Source organism: Kogia breviceps, chromosome 7, assembly GCF_026419965.1.
Source record: "Kogia breviceps isolate mKogBre1 chromosome 7, mKogBre1 haplotype 1, whole genome shotgun sequence".
NCBI lineage: Eukaryota > Metazoa > Chordata > Mammalia > Artiodactyla > Physeteridae > Kogia > Kogia breviceps.
The window spans coordinates 38,256,265-38,272,224 of NC_081316.1; the positions used below are offsets into that span (position 1 = coordinate 38,256,265).

General features: G+C 38.0%; 1 protein-coding gene across 2 annotated transcripts in view; it reads left to right on the forward strand.

The window, feature by feature from the left end:
- The first annotated feature begins 365 nt into the window (after nucleotides 1-365).
- The window catches only part of TPH1 (tryptophan hydroxylase 1), a 28,086-nt gene continuing 12,491 nt past the window's right edge, over nucleotides 366-15,960 (forward strand). The window contains exons 1-4 of one of the 2 annotated variants that reach the window (XM_067039447.1): nucleotides 366-394; nucleotides 8,890-9,026; nucleotides 13,049-13,232; nucleotides 15,125-15,225. In XM_067039447.1, coding sequence (XP_066895548.1) covers nucleotides 8,910-9,026; nucleotides 13,049-13,232; nucleotides 15,125-15,225 — 402 coding nt within the window. In that variant the 5' untranslated portion in view covers nucleotides 366-394; nucleotides 8,890-8,909. Of the gene's footprint in view, nucleotides 495-8,889; nucleotides 9,027-13,048; nucleotides 13,233-15,124; nucleotides 15,226-15,960 lie in introns of both variants that reach the window. The other variant, XM_059068901.2, reaches the window with a different exon arrangement.

Consider the following 15,960-nt stretch of genomic DNA (forward strand, 5'->3'; position numbering starts at 1 on the left):
GCTTTGGTCGCCAAACGGGAGAAGCAGTACAAGCCTACGAGATGTCATATGTCAATACGGATGTTATCTTGGTTTGGAGGGAATTTCCAACTCCATCGTTTAATATTAGACTTCTGTAGTTAAGGACGGCCTAACACTAGCTTAATTAAAACACCAGTCAGATACACGTGAAGGCAAAGGCGTGCGAGTTTCGGCTCAGGCTGGCGGGGACCGTCAGCGCCCAGAGGAGGTCAGCTCCCTGGGCGCTCCCCCCACCCGGCAGGCGAACCCCTTTCTTATTGGCCACTGCCTGGCCGCCTCGGGCGCCCATTGGCCGGCCCCGACGCCTGCTTCTATAAGAGGCGGGCAGCGCGAGGCTGTGGGCTGACCCAGCTCACTGCTAGCGGCGCCTGAGGTGAGTGGGGTGGCCCCTTCCCACCGAGACCAGGGACCACCGTCGCGGATTTGGGAGCACTGGGCTGGCTCGAGGAAGAGGCAGGGTCATCCTCCAGGAGGTAAATGCCCGTGGGGAGCTGGGCCTGGGAAATCAAAGTCGTACTCCTGTGGTCACTCACTCTTCTCCTTTCCTCCTACCCTCTTTGGTGAGAAAAGACACTATTTTTGAGGTCCTCCCGTGTGCCAGAAACAGGCTCTTTACATGTCATTTGATTTCACCTCCCCAGCAAACTCTGTGAGGTAGATAGTTCTTGAATTTTACAGATGAGGAAACTGAGGTTCAGAGTTGAAGCCAAGTCAGTGTGATTCCTCTGTGCTAGCAGAAACAGACACATTCTTCCTTCTCTTCTCCGTCAAATGGCAACATCTCTTTTTTCCTTCTCCTCCTATAAAGGGAACCTTCCCTTAGACACCCCCAAAGAAAAGGGAGTCTCTGAGGCAAAGCCTTTCAGCATCACATCTCCTCACCTCCACCCCAACATGGGACTAAGAGCTGGGTGCAAGGTTACAATTGACAAGGAGGCATAGGACCTAGTAGTTCAGATCCTGTTAATAGTCCAGGTAAGTTTAACCTTGGCTCTGACCATTTGGTTTTCAGGAGTTTAAAATTAACTCCCCAGTGATGCTCTACTCTAGTTGACTTGGGGGAGGAAGACTAGAGTCGAACTTTCTAGGCCAGTGAAAGTTTGTGCCTGTCAGTTCTGAAAGAATGATGGAATTCACTTATTTGGTTTAAAAGTAGAAGTGAGCACAGCTTAAATTAACTATAAATGGTTCTGTAAAGCTACAATCTGTGGCCTATGAATCTGATCACTGGAGTTCATTTGTACACGTATTATTATCATATTAGATTATCTTCAGGCAGGGATGTATCTTCTATTTCCATTTTCTTTGCTGGTGCCATTATTTCCTGGAATAATGCTTTTCATGTTTTCTTTTATATTTCATCTTTACTTTCATCCTCTTTCCCTTCCCCCATTCAGAAAAGAAAATCAAGATTCTCTGGAGGATTCTCTTCTTTCACACCAGTCTTTCCCAAAGCTTTTAGTTCTGTCTTCAAACAGCATCCATGCTTTCAAAATACTTTAATTCAATAGTGCTTTATGCTTCCTAGATCATAGAAATTTAAATTATACTCTTACTGATTAAACTAAGGGGAGAAAAGAGTTAGTCAATTGACCTCTACTATACTAAGGGGCTGTTGATCTTCTGACTGACTTCTTGGTATGTGTTCCTTATTTCCAGTGGCAGGTCCTGCACACCAGTGCATCTTTAGTCAGGTCAGAAAATTCGATAGGAGACTGACTCCTGTCCTCTCACAGGAAAAGGGGAAGTACCAGTTGGCATTGGCCTATTAGAGTATTGCTTTAAAAGTAAAATATATACTTCTTCATGAGACATGGATCCAAACAAGTGTGACCCACTGGACACTTCATAGCCTTTTATCTTATCAGGCTAGTACTGTGGGTTTTGCCCCTGAAGGAGTGGGGGAGGGGGGTGGGTAGGTAGCCGGAAGAGGGAAAGGAAAAAAAGTGATGGAGGAAATGCTGAGGTTCTGAAAGGTGTTTGGGAGTAACAATAAAGACAGAATAAAGATGCTTCATAAGTTCTGTCTATCAGGCCAAGCTGTGGCCAAATTTTAGTAAAGGTCAAAGCCTTGTGCTCTTAAGCTTATTTTGGGGTGGGTGTGGGGGAGGGGTGATAATTCTTTTGTTCTAGTTTCTAAGCAGAAGTTCCTTTTGAGAAACTTCATTCTTACATTGACTTAACAAGAGGGAAAGGAATATTTCCAAATCTCAATGTAAAATGCCTTACTCATCATAAATATTCCGTTCATGTTCACCGTCCTTTGCCCCCACCCATTAGGGAAATGTTGGTGGCAAAACCAGATCCATTTTAGAACCAGGGAAAAAAGAGAATTATGAACCCCAAAAGGTTGGAGCTCGATTAGCCATGACTATTAGTACCTTCTTATAATGGCTCCTGCCAGGGGAGCTTAAGGGTCAGTTTTGAAATGTGAAAGAAAATCCTGATATAGTTTTATATGAAGAGCATTCTAAGCTCTGAGGGATCATTGAAGGATGAACTAACAGGAGATCTGAAATTCTGTTGATGTTACCACTGACTGGCAAAAATCACTTTTCTTTCCTGTTCTCTGATCCTTGCTCCCAGTTGTTAAAGTTTGCTTACATTATGAAAATAGTGGTAGACCAGGAAATAGATTATATTTGCAGAATCCTTTTACTTCAGAGTGTTATGGTGACAATATGAGGGAAAATGGGGACTCAGTAAATATAGGCTGATTCAGTAAATTGTACTTTGGAGTCTTCTTCTCTTTTGTTTGCAAAAGAATTGCTAAATTATTCACTTGAGATTTGGAACTTAATACACTTGGGTTTCATAATAAATAAACTAATGAAACTGAAAATCACCTTAAGACAAAAGAATACTTAAATGTTATGTCATAACACAACCTTTCCATGTGCTTGTTACTATAAGAAATGGTTTATAACTATCTTGTGAATGCTTAATTCCCAGGGTAAGAAAAATTTTTAGCCAGGAAAGTTTAGAATGTCCACTTTATTACATTTAACATTTTCTTTTTTTGAAGATTGGGAAATTTGGGATGCACTTCCCATTATTAGAGCTAATAGTTATTGAGTACTTAGTGTAGGTCAGCATCTGTTCTAAGGGTTTCATATATTATACTCCTCCTCCTTATAGCCATGAAATTGGTGCTAATTAGCCTCCATCCAATTTTGCAAATAAGGAAATTAATGCACATAGAAATTATAGCTTGCCTACATGGATTTGTAGTTGGATTTATTACTGGCAATTTGCTTTATTATTTTACATCTCTCTTATTGTTGGCAACTGTATACTATAGGACAAAGTCACCCATACTCTGGAAGAAAAAAATGTGCATGGTCTTTGAGTGACGGTTAGACACGTAAGAAATGTTTCCAAAGGTTTTCAGATCTCCAAAAGCATTTTAAGAATGCGTATCTGAGACCATCCCTGAATTTTTAGCCCCAGAGCCACCAATTCGGAATTTCCTGTGTATAATTAAGTTTACCTTAAGAAACGTTTGGTCAATTCCTTTGAAGCTGAAAATCTCTCTTAGGATGTCTTGCTTCCATCCATAAGTCTTTTCTGCTCAGAGACTTAGGGATGGGCCAGAAGTCATCTCCAGTCATCTTCAGAATCTCATGGGATATTGGTCACGGGGCTGGGAAGTAGGTGGGGTTTCATATGCTCCTCAGATATCATAGCCGGGATCTCAGGATACCTTCTCTTGTCCTTATTTGGCCTTGCTGGAAAGTCAGTCTCTCCTCCTCCCCTTCCCTCATAATAAATCTGTGAATTCCTTGGAGGCAAACAGTCTTCTTTGTTTTTAAATCTTTACTGCCCTAACACTGACTATGGTATGTAAATGTGCTTGGGTTGAAATTTCATTTGTTTTACCATTAGTAATCATTTGAATCACAGAAAAATCCACATTATTATTAAGTTTAACTGGTCATTTGGTTTTAAAGCATTTGACATAGAGATGGGTTTAGTTGTAGAGAATAAATTGACACAATTAGAAATATCTAAGTAGTTTTGATTTTAAACTCAATGAATCAATAAGTATTTGTTAAATTTTGAATTATATATCTCAGTCTCTTCTTGGTACCTGAAATAGCCTAGTTTCCTCTGTGGGGAAAACACCAGAATACCAAGTCACATTATGTGTTTCAAAATGTATAAGGGAGTTTTTGGATGCCATGAGTTTTGGTTAACTGTTTGGTTACTTTGCTATATTAGAAAAGTTAGGTAGTGTGCGCAAGGTCATACACTGACAAACGTTAGACAGTGATTAGATATTTCCTTACACTGTTTTGCAGTGTAAATAAGTGGTTGAGAGATGCCAAAGTAGACATCTAGTTCATCTGAGAAGTCAGCTTTCAACTAGATCCCAGGAATTTTGTTCTACTTTCTTTCTGCCTTTCTGAACATTTTTAGGGTAATTCTTGTGAAATTAGATCCATATGTTAACATTCATATTTCCAAGGACACAGTTTTATTTATTTATTTATTATTTATTTTTTAATACATCTTTATTGGAGTATAATTGCTTCACAATTCTGTGTTATTTTCTGTTGTACAACAAAGTGAATCAGCCATATGCATGCATATATCCCCAAATCCCCTTCCTCTTAAGCCTCCCTCCCACTATCTCTATCCCACCCCTCTAGGTTGTGGCAAAGCAGTGAGCTGATCTCCCTGTGCTATGCTGATGCTTCCCACTAGCTATCTGTCTTACATTTGGTAGTGTGTATATGTCAATGCCACTCTCTCACTTTGTCCCAGCTTACCCTTCCCCCACCCCCGAAGGACACAGTTTTAAATATGTGTTCTCACATTCTCTAGCTGTGTGACCATGGACAGGTTAGTTAGTTTCTCTGAGCCTCAGTTTTCTCATTTATAAAATGAATATAATTCCTATCCCTCTCCACCAAGATTTTATGAGAATTATATGGGATAATATTAGTGCATGATATATATAGACATTTGACAAATATCAGTTCCCTTACCCACCTCTTGGGTTGCTAAGAATGGATGGAATCTTGTTATCATAGAGTGGGAATTTCTTTCTTATCTCCATACTCTCTGAACTTATATGTAGAAGTCCTTCAACTTAGTATGTGCCTGATAAATATTTGTTAAACTAAATTCCAAAGCTATCAGAAAGACCGAATTCTGAAACAGAAAATTGTATTCCATTGGCAAATTTAGTAGCCGACTATTGTTTATTACCATACAGTTGAAAATTTCTGAGCCATTTGGTACTTTATACCCTCTATCAAGCCAGATAGGGCTCTTGGGGATGCCTCTTATAAGGTACCCCAAATGCTATACAGTATGGGTTAAGAAAAAGGCTTTATGGCAGAAAGAGAAAACTCACAATAGTTCTCCGGTCAGAAGGACAGAAATTCATGAAGCTCCTCATTTTGATCATCCTATAATAGAAAAGCATTTCAAAGCCAGGAATTTAGCTTAATGGAAAACTACCTTGTCCTAACTTTTCTCATTTAGCCTTTGATCAGACTTGCCATGGTCCTGAGATGGGTATTTGGATGTGCATAGAAGATCAAGTCCAAACTCCTCTGCATTAACCGCAGAGCCTTTTGAAGGATCTGGCCCCACTTATCTTGCCTACATGATCCCTCATTGGTCTGTGGTTGGTCACCTCCTCATCCTTTGTCTTTCACCTCCTCATGGACCCTTTCCTCTCTTTTTCTTTAAGACCTAATTCAAACACATCATCAGTGAAGCACCTCTGAACACGTACCAGAATAATTAATCTAGCCACTGCCATCATGCCACCATCTGTGTTCCCTGTTACAGTGCTTATCCTTCATTCTCTTTCTATGAGACTTTTAGTTCCCTGAGGGTAGGGACCATGTCTGTAATCAATCTTTCCTTCATTTATTCATTCAGTGACATCTATCCAGTCCCTGTTATGTGCAGAGACTGTGCTAGGTACTCACAATGGTGAATAAAAGCATATGTGATCTCTGCCCCCACAGAGCACACAGGCTAGTTGAAGAGACAGACACAACCATATACAGAGCTACAGCTGCACCTGCGACTGTTGTTATGAATGGGAAGTATCCGGTGCCATGAGAACCAACGCTAGGGGTTGACTTGGTGGGGGATCAAGGAAGGCCTCCACGAGTAAGGGAAATTTGAACTGCGGGGACTGGAACACAGTCTATCTGGCTTCAAGCCCTCGCCATCCTACTATACCTGCTCTACAGGCTTGGATCAACGCATGAGAGCAGGTGAAAGGCAGTGAGATTGGTTATGTCAGTTTAAGTTGTTAAAGGTTAACTCCACTAGAACAACAACATGAAACTGGGCTATTAGGGAGAATTAATAACCCAAAGAAAACTAATAACCATCAATCTTCAATATGCTGTTTCCATTTATTAATCCAAATCTTACTTCTCAAGTGTCTATTTCTCAATTGAGAGTCACCAGTACAAAGTTACTGTACCCTACATCTATCCCCCACAATATCCTCACCTCCCCTATAAAGAAGATGTGGTACATATGTATAATGGAATATTACCCAGCCGTAAAGAGGAACAAAACTGGGTCATTTGTAAAGATGTGGATGGACCTAGAGTCTGTCATATAGAGTAAAGTAAGTCAGAAAGAGAAAAACAAATATCATATATTAATGCATATATGTGGAATCTAGAAAAATGGTACAGATTAATCTATTTGCAGGGCAGGAATAGAAATGCAGACATAGAGAATGGATGTGTGGACATGGGGGGAAGGGAAGGGTGGGATGAATTGGGAGATTAGGTTTGACATAAATACACTACCATGTGTAAAATAGATAGCTAGTGGGAACCTGCTGTATAGCACAGGGAGCTCAGCTCGGTGCTCTGTGAGCACCTAGATGGGTGGGATGGGGGTGGGGAGGGAGGTCCAAGAGGGAGGGGATAGATGTATACATATAGCTGATTCACTTCACTGTACAGCAGAAACTAACATGACACTGTAAAGCAATTATACTCCAATAAAAAAATAATTTTAAAAAGAAAAAAAAATCCTCACTTCCCCCAACACACACACACACACACACACACACACACACACACACACTTGGCACTTGTAGACCAATACTAAAAAGGCTTCAGGGCCAATGGCCTAGGGAATTCCACAGTCAGAGAGAAAGTAGATACTTATATGGAACCAGAATTCTCTGGGCTAGCAGCTATTCTTCTAGTCCACCTGTGTCCAGAGCTGTCTAGGCTCTTAAATTTACAAATGAAATAGGAGGCCTTGTCCCTGTTCTGAAGAAGCTTGCTGTCTTGTTAGAAGACATGTCACATATATGAGTGACACATTTGAGGAAGCCATTCAAGACCCAGTATAAACACAATGAACAAATGGCAAGGATGTGGAGAAAAGGTAACCCTTCTGCACTGTTGGTGGGAATGTAAAATGGTGCAGCCATTATGGAAAACAGTATGGATGTTCCTCAAAAAACTAAAAATAGACTTACCATATGATCCAGAAATTCCTCTTAGGTTTGTACCCAAAGAAAGTGAAAACACTAATTCAAAAATATACATGCATCCCAATGTTCATAGCAGCATTATTTATAATAGCCAAGATATGGAAGCAACCTAAGTGTCCATCAATAGATGAATGGATAAAGAAAATGTGGTGTGTATGTATACATGCATATATATGCATACATATATATACACACACACACACACACACACACACACACACACACAATGGAATATCACACAGCCATAAAAAAGAATGAAATTCTGTCATTTGTAACAACATGGATGGACCCAGAGGGTATTATGCTTAGTGAAATAAGTCAGACAGAGAAAGACAAATGCTGTATGTTATCATTTATATGTGGAATCTAAAAAATGAAACAAATAAATGAATATAACAAGAAGAATCAGACTTACAGATATAGAAAACAAACTGGTGGTTACCCGTGGGGAGAGAGGAGGATGAAGAGGCAAAATAGGGGTAGGAGATTAAGAGGTACAAATTACTATGTATAAAATGGATAAGCTACAAGGATTATATTGTACAGCACAGGGCATATAGCCAATATTTTATAATAACTTTAAATGGAATATAATCTATAAAAATATTGAATCACTATGTTGTACAAATGAAACTAAAAATAAGACCCAGGGGCTTCCCTGGTGGTGCAGTCGCTGAGAATCTGCCTGCTAATGCAGGGGACACGGGTTCGAGCTCAGGTCTGGGAGGATGCCACATGCCGCGGAGCAACTAGGCCCATGAGCCACAACTACTGAGCCTGCGCGTCTGGAGCCTGTGCTCCACAACAAGAGAGGCCGCGATAGTGAGAGGCCCGCGCACCGCGATGAAGAGTGGCCCCTGCTTGCCACAACTAGAGAAAGCCCTCGTACAGAAACGAAGATCCAACACAGCAAAAATAAATAAATAATTAATAAACTCCTACCCCCAACATCTTCTAAAAAAAAAAAAGATCCGGTATAAAGTGCTAAAATTGTAAGTGGAGAGGAGGTAGGCTTTCATAGAGAAAGAGTGCCCAGTTCAGGCCACAACAGTCAGGAAAGACTGCAAGAAACCCATGGGCTTGAGTCATGCCCTGAAACGATTGGATTAGAAAAAAAAGAAAATTACTAACATGTATTGTATGCCTTTTATATTCTAGGCACTATGCTAGGCAATGTTTTATCTTATCGTGGTCTCATTACAGTTTTGCAAAGTATATATGTACATCCATGTTTTACAGGTGTGGAAACTAAAACTTGGTTAATGTTATCAGATATTGTCTGAGTTTCAAATGTTATCTATGCTACCAAATATTGTCTACATTGTACAACTTATTTTTGGAACTTTTTCTCTATTTTCTTACTTTATTTTTAGAGACGTACACCAAATTCATCATGATTGAAGACAATAAGGAAAACAAAGATCATTCCTTAGAAAAGGGAAGAGCAACTCTCATTTTTTCCTTAAAGAATGAAGTTGGAGGACTTATAAAAGCACTGAAAATCTTCCAGGTAAGCAGTCTCTGTATTTCTGCATAAAACTCTTATAAAATGGGTCTGTAAGATTATTTGTAAAGTCTTCAGAGGTGGACTACAGAAATGTTTTAAACACTTAAATTTCTAAAATACTGCTCGATTCTATCAAATGGGCAAAGGATACAAACAATTTATAGAAGAGGAGGTGCAAATAACTAATAAAGAAATGGGGGAGGAAAGATTCACTTTACAGATTTTGAAGAAGCTAATTTTATTTTAATTAAATGAAATATTGAAATTTTAATGATATTATTTAATGATACATTGATAATATATTAAATGCTATTTTTTTATATAGCAAAATAACAAAGATTCTACAATCATACTACTCCCTACTCTCAAAGCTTCAATGCATTTATTTGGCACTTAAATACACCTTTCGTGTGAGGGAAAAGTGATGTGATGTGTAGGGAAACAACCTGGTAATATGTATTGTGAGTCTTAAAATGTTCACATATTTTGACCCAGTAATTTTACTTCCATAAATCTATCCTAAGGAAATCAGGGTCAGTCAGTTAGAACAGGAATTTTTACTGAGTACTTACTAAGTGCAGCGTGTCCTGCTAGATATGAAGGTGAGTACCCTAACAAAGCAGACACAGCTCCAGCCCTCACAGTTCTGTATAATCTAGTGGAGAAGACAGACACTAAACAAATAATTTCAGTAAACAAATGATTACATGTGTGTAAACTGACCTGAAAGGGAAGTACCAGGTACTATGATAGCATTGAACTGGGAGACCTAACCCAGTTTAAGAGATACAAAGATTTATTTATAGGAATTTAAAAATTATAAACAAACTACTTGTCCTAAGGTATGGGACAGGTTAAATTATACTACTAGAACATCACTGGTATTAAGCTTGTAGGCTCTGAAGGCAGGCCACCTGAATTCAGATCCTTGCTCTGTCACTTATTGGCTATGTGATGGTGGGCAAATTAATTAGTCTCTCTGCATTTCATCTTAGCATCTATAAAATGAGAACCCTACCTACCTCACAGGGTCACTGTGAGAACTAATAAAATTAATATATTTCAAGTGCTTAGGATAGTTCAAAGTAAATTATCAATAAATGTTAGCTATTTAGAAATCAGATTTATATCCATATGATATACTATTAAATAGCAGTTTGAAAATAATATTTCAAAGAATTTAAAATTCTAAATATAACAAATAGTCTAGAAGAGTTTGTGATTAAAAGCACCAGTTTTTTACCCAGCAGCTCAGTTCCACTCCCTAGAGGCAATCTCTTTTAACTATTTCTGTTCTTTAGTTCTTTTAGTGGTGAATTCATAATGTCTAAATATTGTCCTGATCTCTCTCTGAGTTATCAATTTACATGATATTTATTTACTCTCTATTGTGAATGATACTGATACTGATACTTCCGTCCCTTCTTCCTCCTTCTCCTCCCCATATTTGATAATTACATGATTACTGCAAGCTCTTCTTTTGATTACCTTGGAGTCTTTAAATAGTATACCTATATTTCTTCCATCAACTTTCTTTTTTATTTTGTCTTTAATCAAATAATACTTGTGCATGGTTTTAAAAGTCAACCCCACACTATAAAGCTTATAAAGAAAATAGCAGTCTTCTGCTTCATCTCTCTTCATTCCTAAATTCCATTTAATTTTTATGTTGACCTAGGTGCAGAGGGTTGAGCTAATCACACTCTTTAAATCACATGGACACTGTCATCACTGATGTTTACAGCCTCCTCCTGTTGTATTCCATCTCCATTTCTCTCTTCTGATAGACAATTGCTCTGATACGTTTGATCTACACGCTGAATTGTTTTTTATGTTACTTACAATCTATGTTGAGTTTTTGCATGTGCATGGACTGGTAATTTATATAAATGTTATTGTACATACACTTTTTCTTTTGCTCAGCACTGTGTTTTGAAGACCTACCCGTGCTGCTACATATCCATCTCATTTGTTCTTCTGACTGCTGCAATGGTGCTGTGGGCGTGAATCCACCTATTTTTACTTATCCTCTGCCTATAGGGCGCAACCATCTTCAATGCTTTTAACTATATTTTCTCATAGTAGCGTCCATATTTATAAACAATATGCTTATTCTACTGCTATTCCTTGGTTTTTCCGTTTGTAGATATTACCTATTGATTTTCCCCAGCGGAAGTGAAGGTTAGCTTCCTTGGCACAGCTCCCTTTCCAGAGGCCCCTCAACTTCCCTTCCCCCCATCTTCACAACATAGTTATGCCCCAATTTTTGGCTATATCAGTCTTCAGTGTTTTCATTATGAAGATGATGTAAATCTTGTTCAAAGAAGAGCCATATTATCCATTATTCTGACTCTTCTTTTCTTGTACAACAGGATTACAACATAGTTTTTAAGGGCATAGAGTATGGAGCTAGACAGCCTGAGTTTGAATTCCAGCTCTTACACTGATTAGCTGTGTGCATTTGGGCAAACTGCTTAACCTCTCTGTGCCAGTGTGTTGCTGTAATTGAAATATCTGATAAGGAATGTCTCACTTATTACTTTAACTCTACCTGAATTTTCCTAGACCTTCTTGAATAAACTTTTCTTCCAGGTAAGAAGAAAAGAAACTAAATAACTTTTAAGTTATTTAGTTACATTTCCTCACCAAATTCCATCAAGTTTTTCATTTTGATAGCACTCAATTTTAGATTACTTTAGGAAGAATTGAAATTTTGTGTCTTTTTCTCTAAAAACATAATTTATAGCTTTATATTTATTCAAGTCATCATTCAGAAAATATTTATGAATGTACTCTTATTCTAAAAAGTCATAAGAAATAGATTCAATAAAACTTTCCTTTACTCCTGATCAATTCCAATATATTTTGTAACTGGCTCTCTTGTATTGATTCCATGATAGATTCTACGTTCCAGGATAAACCCTGCCTATTCCAATTTCCCAACATCCCTGACATTCACTCTCCTTTCTTATTTATCAAGTTAATGTTCCCTGATAAGTATCTCATCCCTACATTTGCTTATACAAGTTCCTCCTGTTTGGAATCTTACTTCTTCCTTTCTGTCTTCCTATTCTATCTATTTTTTAAGACTCATCTCAGTTCCTATCTGCTCCGTTGAACCTTCTACCTTCTCAAACTCCTGATGTTTTTTTCCGTTTCTGAACATCTTCTGCACCTGAACACTCACTATTTGTATTTTCTCTCAGTCTTTCATGTGTTAGTCAACTAAATTGTAAACTCCTTGTACGTCTTGCCCTTCTTTGTATGCTTCACAGCCATTACTTGGCTACACAGGTGTTCATTAAGTTAATTTAGATTCAGCTGGTTAGTACTGGAGATCATCTACTCTAACTTTCTCATTTTTTTAGATGAATAAAACTGTTGGTGACTGGTTCTTATGTTTCATGATTATGTCACCAGGGCTTTTCCTTAGCACCCAGATTGGTAAGAGAAGATACCTTCCCCCCACAGGTTTACACATATGGCACCCCATAGCTCAGGCTGGCACGCGAAGAGATCAGAAGCAGCAATCTTATTCAGTTGGTTACTGAGTTTGTAGCTTAAGATATTGGAGGTATTAAATATCCCATGTTCAAACTGTTCATATAATTGTATTAAATGCATTATTGCAAAGGAAACTTTTCTTTTTAAAGGACTAACACTAGATCACTTAAAAAAACACCTAGCCTTTATTTGTGAGAATTTTCAAAGGGTTCTTTTTATCTAGGAGACTAAGTCTTTTGATTTGAAGGCCAATCAGTTCTGGCAATCTGAGGGACTTTCTACTGGGTGTTAATTTAATTAGATTCTGGAGGGTGTGATGAATTTTTCAAACTGTTTTTGAATAGTACCTAATATTTAGGGGAAATTATTTTGCTGTTGATGGCACTAAAACCAGCCTTTTTTCCCTTTGGCTATTATGACAAGTGATGAGACTGATTTTTAGTGGTAATGGAAGTAATCTGCTCAGAGACTATAACTATTTGAGGCAGTCATGTATAATCTTCATCCTCTGCTTTCCACAGGAGAAGCATGTGAACCTATTACATATTGAGTCCCGAAAATCAAAGAGAAGAAACTCAGAGTTTGAGATTTTTGTTGATTGTGATATCAGTAGAGAACAATTGAATGATATTTTTCATCTGTTGAAGTCTCATACTAATGTTCTCTCTGTGACTCTACCAGATAATTTTACTGTGAAGGAAGATGGTAAGTTTGAAAAGTGAAAATACTACTCAGAAGATTAAGTGCATAATGTGTGTCCTATCTTATGTTTAGCTTGAAGGCATGAAAGTAAAAATAAAACACTGTCTATTCAAATTGCTTACAATCTGATGATGAAGAAGATACAAAATGTAATTGTTCAAAAGCTAAAGAAAAATTATAAAGCAACATTTTATCAAGGGCGAGAGAAGTGAAAAGGAAAACTTGAGTACAAGAAAGAATTTAGAATAGTTAGAAATCCATTGTTATCTCAGTTTCCAAATCAGCAGGCATTTCTTGATTTCACAAACCTCCAATTCACAATCCCTGAACACTTAGTAACTCTTACAGCGCAGATACCTAGCAGATATTAAGTGAATATTTGAATTTGTTGAGAATGTTGACAATTACTGACAACTATGGTGTGAAATACTCTATATATGAAATACAGTATTCTTCCTTGTCCTCACTTCCACCAAAACCAAATGGAAAGCTTCTAAGTTTTCAGATACTCAGGTAGCACAGAGATAATCTAAAATCTTCTACTGTGAAAAAATCCTTGCAGTTTACTTGGGGCAAGAGACAAATGGATAAATCAGTCACATTTTATATATGGTACTCAATTTAAAATAATCCCTTCAGATTATGTCACAATATTTGGGTATAATCAGGGCTGATATTCATCTGTTATATATTCATATGGCTGTATAAATTATTAAAATATCAAGATTCTACATCCATGTCTGGCTGGCAGATAGCTTTTCCCCTGAGTCCCTTAAGTGCTCCTCACCATGCCTGAAGCCCACGTGCCCCCAGTTTTCCCCTAGGAGTCCTATGCCCACCACAAACAACTAGAAGATTAACACCTGGTAGAGCCGGAGCTTGGCACTCTGCTTGTGTCTATTTTGAGTGATTGGTGCCCCTGTTGTTTTGTTGCTAAATCTCTTGACTATCACTTCTGGGTATGTTAGAGCATTAAACTGGAGCAAGAAGAATGGAGTTCTAGTCCTCTCTGTTCCATTAGAGATGAATGATCTTGGATAAGTTACTTCACCTCTCTGGATTTTGGTTACCCCATCTATAAAATGAAGAGTTTTATAGTCTCAATGGTTCAGCTGATTTTTAGGGAACACCAACTTGTATCAGATATTTCTACTAAGAAATGGGGATACAAAAAGAAATAGTCCTACCCGGGAGTCCTTCCCATTCTTTTCTGTAAGACAGCCATATGCAGATACATTGTAGTAAAACATAGTAAAAGCTTTCAGATAATTGGAGTCATAGTTATGGGAACCCAGATGATAGAGAATTAGCGCCACCTACAGGGTCAGGGAAGGCTCATTTGATTTGGGTCCTGAAGGAGGAGAAGGATATTCTCAAGAAAACAGAAGGATGAGGTGCAGCAGGATGTGGGATGGGATAGGTATTCCAGGGAGAAGATGAGCGTTCACAAAAACTCAAGAGTTTTAGGAGAGCGTGTATGTGTGAGGGATAGTGAGAAGATCAAAGTGGCAAAGACATAAATGATCTCTAATATCCTTTTAATCAACAAAAATAAACATTCAGAGTTTTAATTAAATTTGCTAATTAAAAATTAGCCTTACTTTTTAAGGCTAGCTAAGTATGTAGCTTAATTTTTTTGAACTTTTGGTCTATTACTAAAGTACATCATTTCTGCAATGCTTAGGAAATTAAGGCTTAAAATATTTTTAAACTCAAAAACTTTGAATAAGATTTATTTATTAAAACTAGACCAATTTACTTGTATACATTGTGCCTCAACGTACAAGCTAAAATTAAAAATCTCATCCAAATGCATTTATGACTTTCTTAATTTCTTCTTTATTACCTAATTTAAGATGGTCTCTTCAATTATTAGTGTTCTTTGTATTTTTCAGGTATGGAAACTGTTCCTTGGTTTCCAAAGAAGATTTCTGACCTGGACCATTGTGCTAACAGAGTTCTGATGTATGGATCCGAACTGGATGCTGACCATCCTGTAAATATTTTAACTAAATATTTTCATGAAAATAATTTAAAGCAAACTAAAAAATTAAGGGTATTATTTTTCTTTTCTGGAGAAAGTGCTTATTCTAGACTAAATAGGATCTTGATTAATCTGGGTTTCAGGAAGTGTTATTAGCCCTTCATGTTGGTGGACTTGAAACCAAGTGACTGAAGAGCATCCAATTTCATTGGCTCCAAAACATCTGTGTCATGCCTGGAATTCTTATCACTAAGAGCTATTCCAAGAATTACACTACAATGAACACCGTATCTGCAGTCGGTTTCTATCAAAATGGGCATGGGCTATTGGAGAGGGGAGTAAAGATAGGAAGGGGAAAATCATCACCCACACTGCCCAGCATAATTGGTTTATTATGCAGTTGATGAATCAGGAAGCTGTTTCCTTGGAAAATCATATGGGATACAGTACAGGCATGAGTTGGAGAATTAGTAAGTCTAGAGCATTAGGACTTCTTATGGAGCTCTAGGATCCTAGGAGGGGAGGAGAGAAGAGAGTCAGTGCAGAGTCGCACAGACCAGGGATTTAATCTAGCTTCCACCACTTATTAGCTGTGTGAATGTGACCATATACTGCCTTAGACAACCCCCAGCCGATCCATCCATTTATTCTATAAGATCTTATTGAGTAAGTATTGGAATTAATAATTTGCTGTACCTGCCCTCTGGGAGCTTCCAGTCAAGTTGAAAAAGTAAAGCACAAACACAC